This window comes from Brachyhypopomus gauderio, chromosome 4 (assembly GCF_052324685.1).
Source record: "Brachyhypopomus gauderio isolate BG-103 chromosome 4, BGAUD_0.2, whole genome shotgun sequence".
Classification (NCBI taxonomy): domain Eukaryota; kingdom Metazoa; phylum Chordata; class Actinopteri; order Gymnotiformes; family Hypopomidae; genus Brachyhypopomus; species Brachyhypopomus gauderio.
The window spans coordinates 14,949,272-14,970,910 of record NC_135214.1 but is presented as its reverse complement, the minus strand read 5'-3'; the positions used below and the strand labels follow the sequence as shown (position 1 = coordinate 14,970,910).

Here is a 21,639-nt window from a genome sequence, read left to right as displayed (position 1 = left end):
TGTCAATTTGAGACGCACGTTTACATCATTAGTATTCATGGCACAATGCGTTCAAAGCACTCTAAAGTAGGCCTAATTCAATAAAGACAAAGTTATCATTCCGTTCTAGAGCACATAAATATGACAACGACGGCCTTGCTTGTTATTATTTAATAGTGAAATAGTGGAACTTCCTTTCAGGGATATTTTATCTCACACTTGTGCAACAACTTAAGAGTTTGAACACAGACAAACGAGGCTAGTCATTACCGTCCTTCGAAGAAAAAGATCATGTAAAGGTGAACAGACATTTCCTGATTTTATTCATACATGCATGTTGGTTTTCAAACGTTCAATATAGTAATAAGTTGTTAATATCTATCAGTTCAATAATATCTACTGAGCAACAGTAGTCCTGACCGTGGAAATTATACAGACAGGAGTGTCCTCGGGCCAATTCTTAACAAATTGCTCTCCATATATGAATTAAGTTATCTAACATCTACACACGCGAAATGAAATTTTAGTTTAACCTTTATTGTTTAGTTGTTAACGAAAGGGAATGAATCTTGCTTGGAAGACACGATGAAGGAAGACAGAGGAGCTGTTGTGGGTCCCTCAGGATGTCCACTCGAGCGAGGGACTGGTCTGTCCTCAGGTTGGTCTCCACGAAGACTTCGTACTTTCCCCAATCCGATGGTTGATTCAGGATGGTGTTGGTATCTCCCACGTCAAAAACACCCTGGGGCTGCAAAGGGGATAAAAAGGAAAATGAAAAACTATTGGAAATAGTCGAAGCATTTTAGACTGTAGCTTCAACGAGTTTTAACAATTGGGGGTGTGTTATTTGTTTATTTGTAGGTTTTGTAGGGTTTTTTAAAAATCTGTTTTCAGTTATCTATTTTAAAAACATTACATTTACCTGTAGATAATGAGCTAATGGTTAGAGTAGGGAAAACACTCATTTAAAAACACTATTGTATCATTGTGGCCCATCAGAACAGGACTTGGTGACGCCTGCTATAAATCAGAATTCTACCTGTCATCTTCCTGTATGTCATCTCCATCCAGCCAACGTCAGGACGTGGTTCTCCACACTACACAACAATTCATCTGATCTGGATCATCAGAAATCTGAAGATTAGTGATAAAGTGAATTAGTGATCTGAATGAACAAAATCAGAAAGACTCACCACAGAGAGGGTTGGGGATTTCTCTTCTCACTATGGATCCACAGAGAACCACCTACACTCCTGGTTTTAAAGAGCATTCCACTGGGACCAGCGTGGTGTCCTGGAGTCTAGATGGAGAAGGCCCACAAATATCATTTGACCTTCTGTGGATCTCTTCCTTGGAGTCTCTCGGGTTGTTGAGGTAAATAAAAATGGACAACAAGTGTTTCAGAGTAGCAAGCCAGGCCTTATATAGTGAAGCCATGGTGCAAAGGCCCTGGAGGCTACCCATAATGCTGTGTGAGAGGCATCAGGGTAGTGGCATTAGATACCAAAGCACTGGACATGAAACATGAGTTCTCCCAGATGAGGGTATCCACACAAGTGGACAGTTATTGAGATGTGTAAGGTTTGAGTTTGTCTTACTTGAGTGCATCTACACATTTAGCTAATGGCCCACTTATGGAACTCATTTCAGCTGTCAATCGAAGATACATCTGTGGAAAGTGTGTCTCTCAGCTCAGTGTAGTATTCCGCATGCCTATCTGTTTTAAAGGTAAAATTAGGAGTCACTGCACCTGACTGGCCAAACTTCCACACTTCAGCATGTGTTTACAAATTACAGAAATATTTAATTCATGCAAATATAATTTGTATATAATTAAATTAATTTGAACACAAATGAAATAACCTAACAGGTGGTCAGTATTTATTTCTCGTTGTGGATTGGATTGAATGTTTTAAAGAAATATACAGTAAAACTCTATTTTAAATGCAATAAAAATTAGGAAATTCTAAATGTACCATTAAAGTGCTATTATGAGGAACCGATATATATATGTATATCGATAACACCATGGAAGTCTATGTGTGACAAAACTGCCATTTTCAGATGCAGTACTGTTAACAGCGGACTTTATTTAATTAATTGTCATGTATTCCAACATATACACACTTATTTCATACTACTGTGAAACATCCATGGCATGTCAATGTTTGTCACTGTTTTAGTGCAATATATTTCATTGCAGAGAAGCTTGGTGTTCTTTCACATTAAAGGGTTGCTCAGCAGAAAAGAAATAAAATCATAAAAAGGAAAAATGCAAATGCTCACACACAAATTAGTAGTACAAAAACACATCAACCAGAAAACCACTGTCTGTTAGCCATATTCAGTTCAGTTTGTTGTGATTTTACTGTTAGTAGTCACACTGCTTTTTCCAAACTGTCATCACTGAACAGAGTTCAGATTTCCACAGAATTCAATTATCCAAATAATAGAGATAAAATTTATAAAAATTGAAACTGTACTGCAAGAAATAATAATAATAATAATATTGGAAACAAATAAAACACAAAGGGCCTTGTTCCTGTAAATAGAATAAAACTGTATTTTATGCAAATGAAAAAGTAACCTAGCTTGAAAAAACTATACAACAGGCACTGTGAGGAGTTATACATTAACAAGCCTTCCCCATATATATATATGAGAGAGGGAGAGAGAGAGAGGGAGAGAGGGAGATAGATAGATAGATAGATAGATAGATAGATAGATAGATAGATAGATAGATAGATAGATAGATAGATAGATAGATAGATAGAGAGAGAGAGGCATTGTGAGCTGCTGTACCATCAGCAGTGTTTGCTCTACTCACTCACATGTGAGGAGTTTGATCTACAGTGTTCAGATTTACACATTCTGTGGAACTTCTGAAATCCATTTTTTGTAGATGCACATGACAAACTGTTGTATTGGATATTTTGATACCTTTTTAAATTATTTATACAAACTATGAAATCACACACAAGCAAAAATACCAAAAAATAAATTTATGAGCTCTGATAACTACTTCATGACAGGTTTGTCTCGTTAGATAACAACTACAGTAATCCTCATTTTAATCAAATGTTTGACTATGTAGTATTCACAACTGTACCAATATGATCCCTGTACAATAAAAATAATTTGATGTATTTTTATGTTTTATTGGGGATTATTGATATGTGCTTTGTTTATTAAGGTTATCAAAGTTTGCTCTTAAAAGATAATAGACTATCATTTTGACAAGTTTAACAGTTAAGATTCGCTGGGAAAATAGGATTCTGATCATTTACGTAGCTAGAATAGACACAAATTAATGTACTTTCATCTTACAAATTTTGTTGTGCAAAATCTATTAATTACATTACAACTCAAATAATTCTACATTAGATGGTAGAAGATATTTATTTTTAACTACACCACGCTAACATTACTCTCATTTACTGATAACAGACAACTGTACTTCACGTTAAGAACCAACTGAGTAGTGTTACAAAGACTCTGTTTAGACATTCAGTGTAGCTGCTACTGTCTCTTCCTGTCATTTCTGTCCTTTTCTTTAATTTGAAGATAATTTGAGTGCAAAATATGGCATTCCCTCCAACTAGACCTTAATACTCAACTGAATCAGGTCTTAGAGTGCACACTACACAATAAGTGGTCAGCACATTCAACTGAATCAGGTTTTAGAGTGCACCAGAAATGCCAAAGTTTAAATGTCAGATCTGCTGAGCCTTGTAAAACATGTTCTCACTGCCTTACTTGTTGTCAATATACTTTTAAGTTTTAGAATTACATAGCAGCTTCTTTATAGATGCGATTAAACCTTTCTGTGTGACTACCCTGATAAAATAAACCATAAATAACACGCACAAAACTTAAGTAAAACACTTTTTTGTTATTTAAGCTAAGGAATAACACCACAATGCCTCATTTTGCTGCCACAGGTAGTAATACATTTTATTCTATTTGTCTATAAAGGGAATATCGGTATTGGTAGCATGCTTGTCACTTTATCAGTGTGCAGGGAAAACATTGAAAAGGTTTAAAGAATTGTTAATATAAAAAAAGAACACAAAGATGTCCGTCTTGATTTACAATACATTCTGTATGTCTGTGTCCATGTTGGATAACGCATTCTGGATTTTAAATGCAAAGGCCACTTCTAATAACCAAAAAAATAAAAAATAAATAAATAAAATGAGTTATTTTAAATTTCCACAGTGGCATGAGAAGCCAAATAGCTGTGTTGTTTCAAAGACTGGGCATTTTTGCAAAACGATGCATGACTTTGGAAAGCTACCAGTTTTAATCAAACTTTTTCTCTGGTGTCGCAAGCAGCTCAGTAGGATCCAACCTTTTGCCATAAAAGTCTATAAAAGACAAAAGAAGTTGGTTGTAAAACATCAAGCCATACAGTAAGAATAGCTTGAGTGCTCAGTATTATTTTCTAACCTTCAATATATTCTCATGATTTCTGTATAACAATTACCTGTAAGAAAAGTGTCAACAATCTCATAAAAACTAGCAGAAAAACAGGATATACACATTTTCTCCTCCAAAGTATCAAGGCTCCAGGGTCATTGTAGGGAAACAGCACAGGTTTACATTAATTTGAAAAACATTTTGCTGTACACCTTCACGTTTTCATTAAATTATAAGCTCTGTGTGAGGACTGCACATGATGCAGAGTGCAGCTTGCAACCCTCAGTCGGTCATGGACAGAAGATGATGAAGAGGCAAGGGGCATAGCAAGACAACGCAGGGTGGAGCAAAGGATGGGGGCGGAGCTAAGAGCAGGACAATGATCACAACAATGCTTAGCATGCAGGCTGCAGCTGACAGAAGTTAACATATCAGGCTCTGTTGTGTCTTCAAGGAGAAGCGAGGCCTGTGTGTGTTTGTGTGTGTCTCTGTTCTTGAGTCTGATAAAGATTGTGATAAAGATAAACGTTTTTTTTCTCGTCTAGGTCTGACTATGAGCGTGTTAGACTCTTCACAGAACTGGGCCACGTGTGCTGACCCTGGACCTGATGTGTTCACACACTACACAGTACCTGGCCCCCATGTGGTCCAGCCAGGGCACAGGCAGGTCTCACCCCAGAGCTGGCGAGCCATCCTTGGGCCAAGCCTCTCTGTCCTTCCCCTTTGACAACCTAGAGCTCCCCTCTCATGTGGTGTCCCTCTGTGAGAGCTGAGGTGAGCTCACTGGGTGACAGGCGTGGAGGGAGTGGAGGGGGTGGACGGAGTGGATGGAGTGGAGGGGGTGGTGGGTGTAGTTGGGGTTTGGGTGGAGCTCTGGTAAGAGCGCAGGAGAACTTTGTGTTTGGTGGCCGTCTGAGCCCTGATCTGTTGCTGCTGGCTGAGGAACTCTTTGAGGAGCGTGGTGGTGAAAGTGAGGGTCTGTCGTCGCAGACGCATCAGGTATGCATCCTGCAGCCAAGAGTTGTTGAAGCAGTCCTTAATAGAGGGACGTGCCCTGGAATATAACACCACACACACACACACACACACACACACACACACACACACAGTAATGCCTCAGGTGCATTCTTCGGCAGAATGACATATCTCAACTGACACAGACCCGTGCGAGTGTTCTTGCCATACCAAGGGTACGTGCACAGGATCTTCTTAAGGAACAGAGAGGCACTTTGGGACACATTTTGGTAGAGCTTGCTGAGGTCAAACTTGGCTGCCTGGATTCTGGCCTCTGTCTCCGCTGGGTCGTTCTCCATGAAGGGCAACCTTCCACTGAGCCTGAAAGTTACACGATCCAACATGGCAATGAGAATTATGGCTGACAGAGTTTAATATAAACATTAAATGTTCCTATTTAAGTCAGAGTAAACAGAGTCAAGTTTGCAAGTTGGCAGATACACAGGTAGAAGGACAGACAAACAGGCAGTAGACCACAGCAGAATAAAACACATTTCGCTCGTTTTGCTCTCTGCAACAAGTCAGAAGCTGCAGTACAGCAGTGGCCAACTCACATGACGTAGGTCAGAACACCAACACTCCAGATGTCAGCTGGAGGACCCACCACGTCCCCTTTCAACATCTCGGGAGCTTTCAGCCATCAGCAGGGATTTGAAAAAACAACAAAACCCCCCCCACAAATTACAGAGTGCAATGATATGCTCAATTACCAAAAAACCTTAAAAGGAAACACACACGTTCCAAATGACCTTTTGCACGAGAGAAAATAGAAAGTAGAAACGCCTAGATTGGGTGACATTGTCTGGGGTGAAGATAGTATCAGAAAATTTTTATTTTAGGGGAAAAAATTATAAATAATCCACTAAGCCAACATTTCAACTTAAAAGCTGTGCTAATTGAGGAGGGTCTGAAAATGTCCTCTCTGAAATAAAAGAAACTGCAATGTTTCACAGTATTACTTACACATGTACTCAAGGGTTCCTATAGGAGGATTGAACTGCTTCAGGAACAGAGGGTTGAAGGTCTGCGCGCTGCCAAAGTCAATGATCTTGACTACGTTCATGTAGGTGACGATGATGTTGTCTGGCTTAATGTCCAGGTGCAGGATTCTCCTGTTGTGCAAGTAATCCAAGCCCTGCAGGACCTGCACAATGTACGCGACCACGTCGTCTTCTGAATAGCGGAACCTGGGGAAGAGGGGGAGGTTGGGAAAGATTTCAACTAGCACAATGGCACCTTTCCAGTGTCATCAAAAATAAGGACCAGTTTGCTCCCTTTTTTCCTTCCTAGAGGGGTCGTTTGTAAGGGATAAATTAACCTGTTGGTTTTGTTTTTGTTTTTTTAAGTAATAAAGGTAAGTTTTGTTACTATGTGATTGACTAATCAGCAGCTGCAAGCTAATACACATTATCTGAAAGTAGGAGATTTGTCAGCTTTTTAGGGATTTTGGGAAAGTGAATGTGCCCAGTAAAGGTTGCTAGGCAAAGTGAATGAGGGATTCATTTTCAAAATTGGAACACAGCCAAAATCTTCACTCTAACCATCAATAACCATCCAGTCACGTGACCCAAACAACAAACACTTGTTTTGCGATACAGTAAAGTGCTGTGTCTGGCAGGAGCAAAAGAAGAGCAAGCCAAAGACAAACCAGACAAAGGTTCTCAGACCTGTCAATCAGGCTGTAGAGGATCTCTTTGCCCACGCAGCACTCTGAGATGAGCACCAGGTATCGTGGGGTGACATAGGCCTCGTGGAGGGCCATGATCTTCTCATGATGCAGGGATTTGAGGATCTCATACTCTTGCAGCACCGTTGACTTGCTGTCTGGCTCATACGGAACGATTTTGGCCATGAAGAGGTTGCCCGAAGCATTTTCTCTGCATTCTCGGATTACGCCAAAACGGCCTCTGAAAGAAAAGACACAAAAGATAAACAATGAATAAAATTAAATGAAAAATATTCCATTAAAATTATCAGAGAAGAATACAAAGAAGAAACCTAAAGAAAAGCAAGCTTTAGACAGAAACAAATATTTTAATTCTCTAAGTTCTGACCTAGGAAAGTAGACAATGGAAGACAGTGAAACATTAGATTTCTTATTCATTACCTGGCCTTCTCGTCCATGAAGGTGTATGGTTTTTGGGGCACTCCTTGCCGGAGGGCAGATTCTCCAGGCTTTCCCAAAGGAGTTCTACGGCCTGTAGGGGTTAAACGGCCCGATGGCGTGGCCCTCCCACTAGGAGTCATCCTGCTGGGTGTACCAGAACCTTCCCCTACAGGACTTAGACTAGTAACTAATACTACAGGTGGAGACAGGGCAGGAGAGGGTGTATTTTGGTTGACTGGGGTCACTTGTGCTGCTGTGGTTGTGGGGACATACATGGGCACAGAGGAGATGGGTTTGCCAATGGCAGGGGGCGGAGACACTAAAGGGGGCGGGGAAACCGGGGGAGTTTGTGCCATGGGCGGAGCTACATTCACAGGACTCTGTGGTTTGGGGAGAAGGACAGGAGGGGAGGGTTTGGTTGGCGTTGGCTGCACTTGAGGGGCAGCTTGGGTAGCAGTAGGCTTGGCTACAGTGATATTGAGAGTGGTCTTCGCTTTGGTTGGCGTGGAGGTACTTGGGGTTAGAGACTGGGATTCAGACACATTGTGATAGGTTGGGGTTGAGTACGAGGGGGTTGTGACGGAGGGTGGGGCTGGTGGAGTGGTGGAGGTGGGTGCAGGGACAGGTTTGAGAGGCTGTGCCGGGGGGACAGCAGGGGTCTGTACTTGGCCTACGGAAGTGGTGGCTGTGGGTTTACTCCCAGCGGACTTCATAGGAGGCATCGTCATGGTGGAGGTCACCACTGCAGGGCCTGCTGATGTTGGAAGGGTCTTCACAATGACTGTTCCAGTGGATTTTTGAGCAACTGAGAGTAAAGGAATTGTTAAAAGACATTTTTTTAACTCTAAAAAATGTTGATCTTAAAGAACTGTTCATGAAGTGGAATACATACGAAAATATGTAGAAATATTTTGCCCAGTTCAGCAAATATTTTACCATTAGACCCAAGTGTTATTTGATGCATTTGTAAAACTGCTGTGAAAGGGTGCTATGAGAAGAGATCACAGTAAAAAGGGCCTCTCTACAGTGACTGGTGGAAAACTGCTTAGACCCTTTTAATAGCACAAGTGCAAAAAGTAAGCAAATATTAAATGTTTATACCCAGATTAATTTGGTAATCAACACCATTTGTGGTAGGAGGAAGAGTGCACCTAACACTTTACTCTCTCAAGAGTGCTTCAGTCTTATCTTAATATCATTATGTGTCATGTTGGTAATTCTTGAAGTCAAGAAACAGGAAGTGGGCACAAGTGATGCAAAATGAACTGTACCTTCTGAGTCCAGGGTGATTTTCTCAGACAGATTGCTGTACGGACCCTGGCCAGCCTTATTCACACAAGCTACTCTGAACCTGTAAGTGCTGCCAGTCGGGAGGTCTGTGACATTGTAGTAACAGTCAGCTACACCCGTGGTAACAATTAGCCAGTTACTTTCACCTTGAAATGGAAAATTAAGTTAAAAAAAATTAGACAATATTCTGAAAATGACAGGTAAGAAATTTTATTTTTGCTGAGAAATCAAGTAAAATTAAGCTTCCTTTCGTATTTTGCACATTTCGAAATAGTTCACAATATAACGATGATCCCTAAATGAGAAGACGCTAAATAAATCCATTGCAATGCCTCATCTTTCCGAGTGATGGCAGCAAAGATCTACTTGAGCAAATCGCAGCAATGATTTTGTAGAGAGAAATAACAGTAAAAATATCATCATTTCACAAATATACATTCCCCTTAATGAAGGTCCTCTACTATATGCGTATATTTTAGATTTTGAGATGAGTTCCTGACATACACAGTAAGGAGTGGCCACTGAAGTCATTACATCAAAAATATAGATGAGTGAGTAATCAATTTTTTAATTAATTGAGGCAGAAATGGGAGACACTTGCTTTCAATAAGTCATTCTAAACATTTGGACTTGAGGTTGTGGTCCCACATCCCACACTAGCGGGTCCTGCATGCATTCATTCATGCTGTTTCGGGCGCTGTGTTTCTTTAAGATTACCCTCAGTCCTCCGCTCCAGAGAGTATGTGCACGGGGCCATGGTGTCTGATGGGCGCCACACCACTAGAGCTGTGTTCTTGTACTTCTGAGGAATCTCCGGTGTGCCTGGTTGGTTTGGCAGACCTACATGAACAGCAACACCGTAGTTAGAACTGAAAGGTGAATGTCAGGATATGGGTTTTTGTAACGATCAAGGAGAAGCGTAGTCCACGCAATGAAAATCTACATGGGGAAATCAGTTGTAACATAATTGTAAAGTTTGTAAAGAATCTAAAGGAGAGATACAAAAAATCATTACGTCATTGCAGTTCAATCTTGCATACTACATTGTAAAAGTTTAGTACAGAAATCCATGCAGTCCCCCATGAGCATTTAAGAGTATGTAAAATTAATGCTCCGTGGTGAAAAAATGGGTGTGGCCCTACTAGCGTGTGACCTTGCCTGGTTAATTGGCTCTCAGACAGCTTTTGGCAAAGAAGATGATTTATAGCCAGGAGCCCCGTGAGCAAATGGCTTTGCACATTGATGAACACAATATTTGTCTGCTTTGCCAATCAGAGAGCGGGCCGGTTGTCATGGAGAAGCGGTGACGCCAGAGACACAGCCTCTGTGAATGCGGCGGGGTCACCCCATGGCTGAAGACTGTTGTGTACAGACTCAGAGCATGTTCCCCCTCCCTGCCGCTTGCATCGTTTACATGCAGTATCTCACACTCACCACTCTTCCTGTACATGTCAACACGTGTGTACACGTGCGTATGTGTACATGTGTGTATGTGCATATGTGTGTGCAAACTCACGGGCGAGTGAGAGTGTGCAGGAACTTCTAACGGCGGCCAGTGGGTTTGTGGCTACGCACTCATATAGACCCGTGTCTTTCTTGGTGGTCTTCATAATCATGAGTAGCTGTCTCCCATCAGGGCAGGAGATCATATTCATCCTTGAGTCAATCTCCAGTGGCTTTTTATCTGCGTATGTGCACATCAATCCGCAGGTCAATAAGACTGCACAACTTCTTTGATTTTGCCTAAAGTCACTTTGTCTCAAAGGTTTTGCCTAAAAAGCTGATGTTCCCATTCTGTGTTTTGGTTTATGTGGTGAAGTCAGACACTGCAGTGACATTTAGAATAGGAAAACCCACTATAAATAGCTAAGAAACGAACAGCTTTGACAATGTGAGCACTGACTGTTCTACAACACTGCATAAACATAGTGAAGAGGTCAGAATTATTTTGCCCTGACACAATTTGGCTGAACAGATGCAAAGATAATAGGCTCATTTGCAAACGTTGTGTGAGTTTATAGTGTGCTTTCCTGTCTAATAAATCAGCTCAGTAGTTGAATTATTATTTTTTTGGGCTGTAAGCACAGTAATGATGTTTTTCAACAAAAGCCCAGACAATAGCTTATTATTATTATTATTATTATTATTATTATTATTATTATTATTATTATTATTATTATTATTATTATTATTATTATTCAACTAAGCAAATACACAACTTGTCAGCCTTTCAAGGGGCATGAAGACATTTGGTGATTTAACTGTTCTAACTTCTGACTCAGGGCATTAGCAATAAGGATTACATCAATGGAAACACAGCAAATAATGTTTTAAATTCACTCTCAACAAAACCATCTGCTAAATATACATCAACACCCAGTTGTAAAATTTCAAAATAGATCTGACCAGCAGTAAGACCAGCAAATTTTAAATCCAGTGCCATCACTTTTAAATGATTTTTTATCAGAGCTTATTGCACAATGAATGATTCATCACATGATAATGTGTTTGTTTGGTTTACGTAAGAGTGAGCTATGTGATTTGTAGCTTCAAGGGTTGTGGTGAGAGCAGACCTTTCAGCCATGTGATGCGTGGGTGAGGGCAACCCGCAGGCAGGCAGCTGAGTGTGACGGGGTCTCCCTCGAGAAGAACATGGTCCCTCAGTTTGATATGGAACACTGGTGGGAAGTCTACGTGAAAAGTCGTATTGTGAGATTTCTCTTCAAAGCGAAGCTGATGCCAGCTTTGCTGAAACGTTTCACTGTGATGAATGCAAAGTTATAACATAGCCTGCAGCATCTAGCAAAATGTAAAAAAGATCAAAGACAAATCTGGCATTAGCCTAAAAACTTTGATCTCAGTCATTTCTGCCATCGTTGACCTTAGATGCACTTAAGCATCATCCTCAACAGGTGACACTAAAGAAGAAGAGGTCATACCAGAGGTCATCCGTGAGTACTGACGGGAGCGGAGGGAGCCGTTCTCCCTGGCGATAGCAGTGGGTATGTCTGGTTGCGACACAGTCTTGTCCTTTCTACCTCTGGTCAGGCCCCATCGGTCCCATCGTGATCTGCGATCTGTCTCTGTGCCTGGGAGCGAATTAACATGACACTTAAAAGGAATGACAGCAACATGTCATGATAATGAAATGTGACTTGCTTTGGCTTTGAACTCGAACCTTTCATGGCATATCAGAGCAACATACATAAAAGGTTAGTCAGAAAGCAAAGTTTTGTTGCAACCTTCTGCACAGCTGAATCAATGAATTAATGTATTCCTTGATAACATTTGCTTTTTGATTGTTGACTGATGTGAGAAGCTTAGATAATTTTGGCCTACAGTGTGCATTTAATGAATTGTGTGACGTACTCTTGACAGCTGACTCTGACTGGATGCTAGACATGGAATCCAAAGATTCAGAGGATGCCCCGGTGCCTGACTGGACTGCTAGCTGATTCTGTGGGATGCCCACCCTCCTCAGACTACCACCCTCTGAGGTGGAACGACGTAGTATAGACAGTATAGGAGTCCTCTTGGTTTCAGTTTTGTCATCTTTTTCATCTTTTCTCTCATCAGAATGGCTTCTGATCCTCATCGATATGCCAGCCATTGTGTTGCCTATCTTTCTGCGCATTGCCAGGACAGGGGACTCAGACGGTTTCTTGGACTCTGGTTCTGGCGGTGTCTCTGGACCTCCATCCAGCCTCATCATCTCCACTTCTTTTTTGTCTTGTGACCCTCTCCGCCCCAAATTCCACGATAAACGACGCCGAGGGGTACTGGAATCATCCTCTTTCTGCTTTTCCTCTTTTCTCTCCACCGATGGGGTCCTCTTCAGGCGCATAGACAGTCTCCTCATGAACCCTGGGTCTTTCTCTGCTTCACGAAGATCCTGAACAGACTTTGACTTCTCCTCCAGTCTCCTGGGTGCAAACTCTAGAGGAGCACCAATTGGTCCTGGACGGTACATCTCCTCTGTCACCTCAGGAGTAATTACAGAGGATTTTTCTTCTGCCTTTTGCCAAGAAAGAAGTTTCAGACTACGAGTGAGTGAAGATTCACGTTTCTTGAACCTAGCTTCAAAGACCTCCTCAGACGCAAGGTCCTGGATGTGGCTTCCAGGAGAGGATTCTCTCTTTGGGGAAGCACGTGTAGGGGTCTTTGGTGGACTTGGTTCTTTGGTTTGCTGCTCAACTGATGCCACCCGAGAGAAAACTGCAGGATGTTCTGTTGTTGGCTGAATATCTGTCTTAGATGATGGAGTAGGAATGAGAGCAGGCTCTGTAATATGTTTAGACATTTCTGAATATCTAGGCAAGGATGGATTTGATGATGAAATACTTGTAGCTGTAGAAACAGGTGCAGTTTGGCTTGATGGTAGCAGTGATGGGACTACAATGGTCTGCATGATACTTGCATATGCAGAGGTCCTGCCATCAGGAAGTACTGTTCGGGAAGGTGTAGAGGGGGTCACATAGGTTGAGACAACACTTTGTGCACCCCTGGATGATTCCTTTGCTGTGGTGACAACAGTGGGACTAGTGGTCACAATGACCTCTGACGATTTATCTGGTGAGTTCACCTCTTCATCAACATCATTGACCTCCATTTTAGGAATAGAAGGTTCCTTTTCTATTACATATTCTTTCGCTGGTTCCTTTTCTTCTTCTTCCTCCTCTTCTTCCTCTTCAATTTTCTCCTCTAACACAACTCTGGACACCATTGCAGATGTTGACCTACTTTGGGGGACCTTTTCAGGTTCTTTGGCAGTTTGCGGTAACATGCACAAATCCTTCTTTTCAACACCAGCTTCACTGGACTTCTTATCTTCATCTTTCTCCACAGTGGAGATGTCTGCTTGTTTCACTGGAATTTCCTCAGGTTTACACTCTTTGACAGGTGAAGGTTCCTTCTCTCTTGCCTTTACCTTTGTCTCATTTCTCTTTGATTCAGGAGTGAGTGGCTTGAGAGTAATAGGGTGGGCATCTGGCTCTGCAAGAGCAGACATGGACACAGCTTCCTGTAACCGTCGTTCCTCTATCTGAGCCAGCGGGATCTCCAGAGGAGCTCCAATCCGACGGTGTAGGGGCATGGGCTCAGCATCACCCTGGCTAAAGGAAGCACTTTTACGGAGCACTTTGGTCTTTGGGGTGTCATCCCTTGGGGTGTCACTGGATGCTGCTCGAACCAGTGGAGGATTGCCGAGACGAGGCCCACGCATGAAGTGCTTCTCATCTCCCATACCCAACGTCTCCAACAGGGGGCCACGAAGACCACTCATCTTGTTGTCCACAGAGCCTCCCCTGAGAAGCCTTTGTCTCATCAATTCCAATTTCAAGGCATAATCCTCCTGGCTTAGTTTGGCAGCTCCTGGGCTTGGGCTCCTCCGAGGAAGTTCCATGGATGTAGACTTTTTAAGGACTCTTCTGCCGTCAGTTGGACTTTCCTCAGCACCCTCTTCTGGCTTGATGTGGAGTTGCAGGGCACTATCTGCCGAACTGCCTCTACGCAGTTCACCTCTACGGTGAGCTTCCTCAGGCTTGTCTGACTCCATACTTGATCCTCTACGAAGGGGCCTCTTTGTCTGTTCCACCCTCTTGCCTGGTTCCCCTGGTTCCTCATCAGAGGAGCCTTTGTCATCATCTTGCGTTGACCGCTTCCTGGCCCGACCTCTTGCAGCAACGTCACTGGCATCTCCTGGTGCTTCACACTCCATGGATTCCCATTTTTGAGTGGTTGACCCAAACGTCTCAAGGTGGCCATCAGGTTTGCCTGTCTTCGAGTCATCTCCAACAATCTCAGTCAGTGACATTCTGGAACCCGAAAACTCCATATTGAGAGGCATGGGGATATAAGGCAACTCATCAATGTCTTCATCGGAATCTGATGAAGAAGAGGGTGGTGGTGATCCCTCTTTTAGATGTTGTGGGACTGCAATAGAGATATGACTGGAAGATTCATCCAACAACTCAGGAATAGATCTCATCACCATTTTGGATTTGTAGCTGATAAGAGATCGCTGTAAAACAAATTTTTTAGGTATTATTTTTTACAGAAAAAAAGAAATTGTAAAATTGTGCTGAAACGTCTTTTTAACACATTATTACCTGCCATTTTCTTCTTAACAAAAATTTTTTGAGGGACTCTGTACTTATGTTCTTTCCCTTATTTAAGATCTGAAAGAGATAAATGACTATTAGAGAAATTCATAATGCTGCCTCTGTTCCCAGCTCTGCTTTTATTTTTCTACCTCATACCTTGAACCAGGGATGACGAAGACAATCAATAGCATCTGGTCTCCTGAAGATAAAAAAAACATCAGGTTGCCATAAGATGGCTCCTTCTGTAGAAATGTTCACTGAGTAATTCAGAGACAATGAGTTCTACTGATTTTAGATGACTGTTTCCACTTACAGTCTGTCTGCCACTAGCAATTTAATGACAAATCCCTTTGCTTCATGACAGAGGTCAGCAAACATGCTCTCCTCAAAAGCCACATTGTAATTCCTGATGTTGAGAACAGAGCTCCGGTCATTTTCCCCCGCAAATGGAGACACTCCAGTGAGACTGCAAAAAAGAACTTAATTTAACAGGGATCGTTTACAATACATGTTTCTTGTAGTTAAGAGCAATAAAGATGTTTTATAATTTGAACTTTAAAATCTCTCTCTTTTGATATAGTCACAAGACGTCATACCTACCATAGATAAGTCACGACACCAACAGGCCTGAAAATAAAACAAAACCCCAAAATGGTTGAGTTACTAACATGTCACTGTTTGAACACTTTATTTTTACACAAACCAATTTTGAGGCACCAGGTGCTTTACCAAATGTCCGTTGCCTTGGAGACTGGTGTCTGGTTAACAATCTCTGGAGCGATGAATTCTGGGGTTCCATATTTGCAGTACTGTGCTTCATCTGGTGTGAGCTTCACCGCATTCCCAAAATCACAAATGCGGATCTGATCGCTGACATGGTCGGCCATGAGGATGTTATCAGGCTATTAGCCAAAACACAGAGTCAAATTTACCAAAACTGTTGCATGTGTTTATATTCATAGTGCTGTCTGTGGAGTTCAGTCCTGTTCGGTTGCAGTTCTAGCACAGTCCTGCAGATTCCCAACCCCAATGTTTCATTCATTAGTGGAAAAATGAGCTCTTTATTACTCTCGCTCTTTGTTACACTCTGTTTGTTACTCTCTCTCTTTTTTACTCTCGCTGTTTGCTACTCTCACTGTTTGCTACTCTTGCTGTTTGCTACTCTCGCTGTTTGCTACTCTCGATGTTTGCTACTCTCGATGTTTGCTAATCTAGCTCTTTTTTACTCTCGCTGTTTGTTACTCTCACTGTTTGTTACTCTCGGTCTTTCTTACTCTTCCAGTTTGGTACTCTCGCTGTTTGGTACTCTCGCTGTTTGGTACTCTCGCTCTTTATTACTCTCTCTGTTTGTTATTCTCGCTCTTTGTTCCACATGTGAAAATGCTAAGACAAAATACTGAAACTATAAAATGTGCAGTGGACTCTGAGGCTTTCATAGCGTTGAAAGTACACAGATAGGATGGGGGGGCAGAAATAAACCCACCTTGATGTCCAAATGCAAGATGTCATTTTGATGAAGATAGCTTATTCCCTCCAAAAGCTGCCTAATGCTTGAGCGAACCTGGAAAGAACATACCAAATCAACACAATCTTGACTGTAGAATAATACACGTTTCTTGTGAAGACCTTCATTAACCAAGGGATATTCACCCTGCTCCAAGAAAGAGAGCTGAGCAGAGTTTAGTTCAAACTGAAGTTCTGATGTTTTCAGGACATTGCTTGGCCAGTGTTAGAACTAAAACTCTATAGAAGGGCATGTCCACAACATGAACGTTAAAGACAGCACTCCTCTCATTCTTGCAGTCTAATAAAGGTCAAGGAGTTTGGTTATGTATCACATAATAATTGCAGCTGTGTCAGGAAATAACTGTTGTTCAATATTGCACTTAGTTTTGTAACTATCTAGGTATCAACAGTGGCGGAGCTAGACTTTTTTTCAAGGGGTGGCCAAAGGGTGACCAAGGCTTTATCAGAGGGGTCCATATATAAATGATGAACGAAAGGAAACACATATTTTCTCCTAAAATTACAATTTCCAGTGGGGTGGCACTAGGGGTAGCAAGGGCTCTGTTGGGGGTGGCAATTGTCACCCCTGCCCCCCCTTTGGCTCCGCCACTGGGTATCAGCATTGACTTCTGCATCTAGCAGTATCCTAGTTCAATGGACTCTAACCTATGTTGGACTCTAACCTATGTTGGACTCTAACCTGATGTACTGGCCAGGATGTGTTCTATGAGTAGATGACAAAGCACTCTTGTAATGTGCTCTGGATAAGAGTGTCTGCTAAGTACCATAAATGTAAATGTATATGTAAATTATCAAAAGACACACATGAGGAAGGTCAGGAACTCCTTTGTTGGGTGCCTAATAGATAAAGAGAAAACAGAAATATAGGGAAATGGAAATATTTAATTCCACAGTGTCCCCAAGTATTGCTGATAGTTTTCTGTAAAACAAATTGTGAAATATTAATAGCCCTTACACTCTGACATATTCTGGTTTATTTGCTGCTCACTGATAATGAGCAAGCCAACAGACTCAACTTGTTCTTGACGAGACACGTAATGAGGGATGGATAAACCTTCATGTCAGCTTCCTGCATAGTGATGAACTGTTTTTGCCTACTTCTTGCAGAGCTTGAAGATCCCTTCAAACCGAACATTTTCACTCCCTACGGTCTGGAATCTCCCTAATAAACCCATTAAAATGGTTTAATTCCTTGTGTAGTTCACTTCACAGGAAATCACTAGAGTGATTGAAATGCACCTGAAGGATGCAACAAAGGCACTCCCTTAAGCATGCTGAGAAGGATGAACAGGTGTTGCTCACCTCTGCCTCTAAGACTGCTGATTTCTTTGTTAGCCTTTCCAGGAGCTCCTCGTGACATCTTCAAAACAAACTATCAAGGGCAATCACAATCACTGGGCAAAAGCCAATAGCTGCAAACAATCACACAGTGACATTGTGTCTATCTGTGTGAGTCAGCGAGGAAAACAGAGAGAAAGACACTGACTTGTGTGTCTTGTGGGTGTGTGTGGATAAGACGTGTGCTTGTGTGCCATTGTGTGTGTGGTCTGAAGAGCAGCTCCTTTAAATTATCGTGACAGTTCTATCGCTGTGGGAGTGAGACAACGCTAGCTGGAGAGTGAGTGGAGTGAGACAGGTATAGAGTAAGTGGAGTGAGACAGGTATAGACAGGTTTAGATTACACACACAGCTGCTACAACCTTCACTGCACCAGGCAAGTTTCATTAAGAAAAGTGGAGCTATAGGCCTTTGAATGGGCAGTAAATGCCTTCATTGCCAGATCAGAGAGGAGACAGTTTTGAAACCATGACAGGCATGGAGAGGGAAAAAATAACTGTAATTCCTTAGAGACGGGGATGTTTTCACCTTAGGTGTGTGTCATCCTGGTTTAAATGTGCATTCACTCTAAAAAGTACAAGAAAGTACTTGAAAATAATGAAAAGGATACATCTCTGTGACAATGATCACAGCATTCTTCTTCTCAAAGGCATCATGGAAGTACACTATCCTCTCGTGGTCAAGGTGAGACAAGATGTTCAACTCTCGGAGGGCGGAGACCTTTCTCTTTGCTCGAGCCGAGATGTACTTCGCTGCGTATTCCCTCTTGCCCACCTTGTGTGTTACGCGTTTTACATAGGAAAACGCTCCTCTGGGACAGAACATATTTCATTATTAAAGAAGAATAAAGTTATAGAAAAATACCTTTTAGAAATGGAATAGTTCATTCAGTTGAAATGGGAAACTCAGATTCAATATTATAATACTATACAATAATATAAACTCAAATCGTTTTATGATATATATTTTAATATCAGGCAACTTATTTAAATAAGGATAGTATCCGGGGTATTTAAGTTTTAATAGAGTCTTGTATTACAATATCCACTAATGTGCATTGGTACAGTCTATATGCATTAATCATATTTGAAATTTATGTTCTACATGTTATTTTTATCATATAATGTATATTGATCACATTAAGATGATTGCTAAGGGTGGGGTCGTAGTGTGGTCATAACAGGCCTGGGTTATGCAGCAATCATGAAGCCTATTTTAGCTTTACATATCTTCAGTAGTTTAAGACTGTTTTTAACATAGTGGGTGCTGCAATATCTGTGTTTTCCCTCTGATATGGCCAACTGATATGGAAGATGTTTTAAGCAGTTCAAGAAGATTTACAATGAAATGTTGCTGTAAGATCAAAATAACAGAGAGCATTTGATCCTGTTGAAAAATGGAAGGACAGAGTAATCCTTAATTGATTAGCCTCCCACCAGGCAAGAGTGTTAAGTGTTTGTAGTGTGTGCATGTGTGGGTTGTAAATGCTTGTTAGATTTAATAAAACTCTTAGAAAACATGGACAAGCAGGTCAAATGAAATGGAAAAAAAATGCAGTGGATCAGGGTAACTACACAAAAAAATACTGCCCCACGCCTTTACAACTCTATGTACCACTTAAAAAAACATGCATGTGCTATTCTATTGATGTGTTTGTGTGTGTATTCTGAATTTGCAGCAGCATCAGAAGGTGTCTTGGTGCAGCAGTACATATTGAATTTGTGTGTGCGTGCGCGCGTGTGTGAGTGCGAGGCGTGAATATGTATGCGCGAGTGTGTAGTTACAGTCGGGCAGGGGAAATATAATTAGAGCACCCCACAGAGGCGGAGTGGCAGGATGCAGAGAGATATGACTGAACAACACAGCACGCTGCTCGCAAACCCTCTCCGAGATCGACACTCGCTTCCCTGCGACTACAACTACACCGTCTTCCTGCTGCTGTAGACTGGGCTGCTACGTTTTCAGGTTTCAAGTCTTCTTAGCTGCCAATACCAGAGGCAGCAGACATGGTGGTGCTGTGTGGACTACGCTGTCTCAAGAGCTTAATGAGACTTAAGTAACAGACGTAACACTTTAACAAAGAGCAATGCAACTGAGAGACCAGACAGCACTGGGATTTAAAATGTTTTATAATTGTGATATTGTACCATATATGACATGCTATAGACTGCATGTTTAGGAACACGTTTACTGTTGGAGGATCAGCTTAACTAAATTTGATTGCATGCAGCGAAAAGTAGATCACTGAGCTTGAACTGTGTGTGTATCAACATCTGATAACAACTATTCTACACATATACACGGAATTTTGTAGGAGTTCAGATCGGAGTGACATTCCTTTGTCTGCTGTCGCAAAATAAAATTAAATAAAAAACTTCATACATTCTCAGAGCTATTAGACTAATGCTGTTGAATCTCTAATGGTGCATGGTGATTCGTAGAGATTCTGTCCTGTCATCAGAGAGAGAGAGAGCTTTGGGAAATGACACGCTCGAGCCTGCGCTTGTTAGAGGGTAATGGTGTGTGTCCATGTGTAGCTGATGTTGGATGACTCACCTCCCCATCTCCTTGTGTACATCATAGTAATCAGTAAGTCTTCGCATCCTCCTCAGAATCGACTGCTCATCCTCCATTGGGTATTCCTTCTCCTGATTGGCTGTAAAGTTATAGAGACACACCCACCAACACAACAATGAACACACGCACACAAAGTACCCAAAGCAATTATTCAATAATTATTTACGTGATCTATTTAAAACATTCACATACTACACACTACATTAGGGCTGTCCAATTAAAACAAGAATGGCATTAAACTGTAAACTGGTATTGTCCTTATCCCGCAGTGATATTCATGCAGTAATAATCAGCTGATGTCTTTTCGGAGAAAGGTAAACCACAGTGTTCATCCCCGTCCTTGCTATGGCTTTCTAAGTCTAAAGGTTGAAAGGTCTACTCTAAACATGCAGGATGCTTACAAACATGGACGGCGAGCTCGGCCTTGCAGGAAACGGATCCGGCCAGGTTCCTGGCGGTGCAGGTGTACACCCCAGAGTCCTCTAGCTGGGTGTTGAGCAGCAGCAGCGAGCATTCGTTATCATCATACACAAAGGTAAAATGGCTGTTCTCTGACAGGAGGACATCGTTCTGAAAAACAGCAACAACAACAGCGATGACGTCAACATCTCCAGTCACCTAAAGACACCCAGAGGTAGGGTGAGCTGCCCCCTGGAAGGAGAGTTTGGAGTTTTGTGAGAGCAAGAGCCTTTGGAGTTGTTATGATATGACCACACAGAATGTCCTGACAGGTTGTTCACAACGCCCTCTGTTCATTATCTCCAGACTGGGGTTGGAAGGTCGTAAACAGAACGCTCAGGGGTGTTTTTGAAGGTTTACAATAAATCGGGTATATCTGCCATGGTTTGCCTTGTGTAGGTTTGGTTGATAGAAGCAACAGCCTTGAGGAAGATTCTGGAACATTCAGCAGTATATTTATTAGTATAACTTAGCACGCTTGAGAGAGCATAGGATTCTCCATGGGAAGTGCCGTGAGTGGATGGGATGGGGGGGGGGGGGGGGTAAGAAAGTAAGAAAGACAGAAAAAGAGTTAGCATTAGCTCATCAGGGAGTGGAAGGTTTGCAGCTATCTAACCACAACTCTTTTTTTACACTTTTTTTTACACTAAAAAAAGTGTTTCACAAAACTCATTGGTGCATTGCAGTGTATCATCACAGCAAGACAGGGTTTCAGTAACCTACTTAACTCCACCCAGGATATCTGGACATTTGAAGTACTGGCCTTGAAGTAAAGCTCGTTTTATGCACAGAATAGCCATCCAACATGCAAAAACAGCAACTAAATCA

General features: G+C 41.8%; 1 protein-coding gene and 1 long non-coding RNA gene across 4 annotated transcripts in view; one reads left to right on the top strand and one right to left on the bottom strand.

Annotated features, from left to right (window-relative positions):
* The first annotated feature begins 184 nt into the window (after positions 1-184).
* Positions 185-2,565, top strand: LOC143512334 (uncharacterized). The gene is made up of 3 exons (XR_013130438.1): positions 185-278; positions 526-637; positions 1,051-2,565. It is a non-coding gene; the product is annotated as an uncharacterized LOC143512334 (long non-coding RNA).
* spegb (striated muscle enriched protein kinase b) overlaps positions 2,050-21,639 on the bottom strand; it is a 74,510-nt gene continuing 54,920 nt past the window's right edge. For all 3 annotated transcript variants that reach the window (XM_077002510.1, XM_077002511.1, XM_077002512.1), the window contains 22 exons: positions 20,754-20,922; positions 20,332-20,431; positions 18,386-18,586; positions 17,740-17,797; positions 16,394-16,471; positions 15,640-15,812; positions 15,511-15,537; positions 15,224-15,376; positions 15,067-15,109; positions 14,917-14,985; positions 12,179-14,828; positions 11,749-11,898; positions 11,383-11,499; positions 10,326-10,493; positions 9,527-9,649; positions 8,791-8,955; positions 7,520-8,324; positions 7,080-7,319; positions 6,376-6,599; positions 5,967-6,042; positions 5,584-5,733; positions 2,050-5,452 (listed from right to left, as the gene is read on the bottom strand). In XM_077002510.1, the coding sequence (XP_076858625.1) occupies positions 5,179-5,452; positions 5,584-5,733; positions 5,967-6,042; positions 6,376-6,599; positions 7,080-7,319; positions 7,520-8,324; positions 8,791-8,955; positions 9,527-9,649; positions 10,326-10,493; positions 11,383-11,499; positions 11,749-11,898; positions 12,179-14,828; positions 14,917-14,985; positions 15,067-15,109; positions 15,224-15,376; positions 15,511-15,537; positions 15,640-15,812; positions 16,394-16,471; positions 17,740-17,797; positions 18,386-18,586; positions 20,332-20,431; positions 20,754-20,922 (6,213 nt within the window). In that variant the 3' untranslated portion in view covers positions 2,050-5,178. The remainder of the gene's footprint in view (positions 5,453-5,583; positions 5,734-5,966; positions 6,043-6,375; positions 6,600-7,079; positions 7,320-7,519; positions 8,325-8,790; positions 8,956-9,526; positions 9,650-10,325; positions 10,494-11,382; positions 11,500-11,748; positions 11,899-12,178; positions 14,829-14,916; positions 14,986-15,066; positions 15,110-15,223; positions 15,377-15,510; positions 15,538-15,639; positions 15,813-16,393; positions 16,472-17,739; positions 17,798-18,385; positions 18,587-20,331; positions 20,432-20,753; positions 20,923-21,639) is intronic.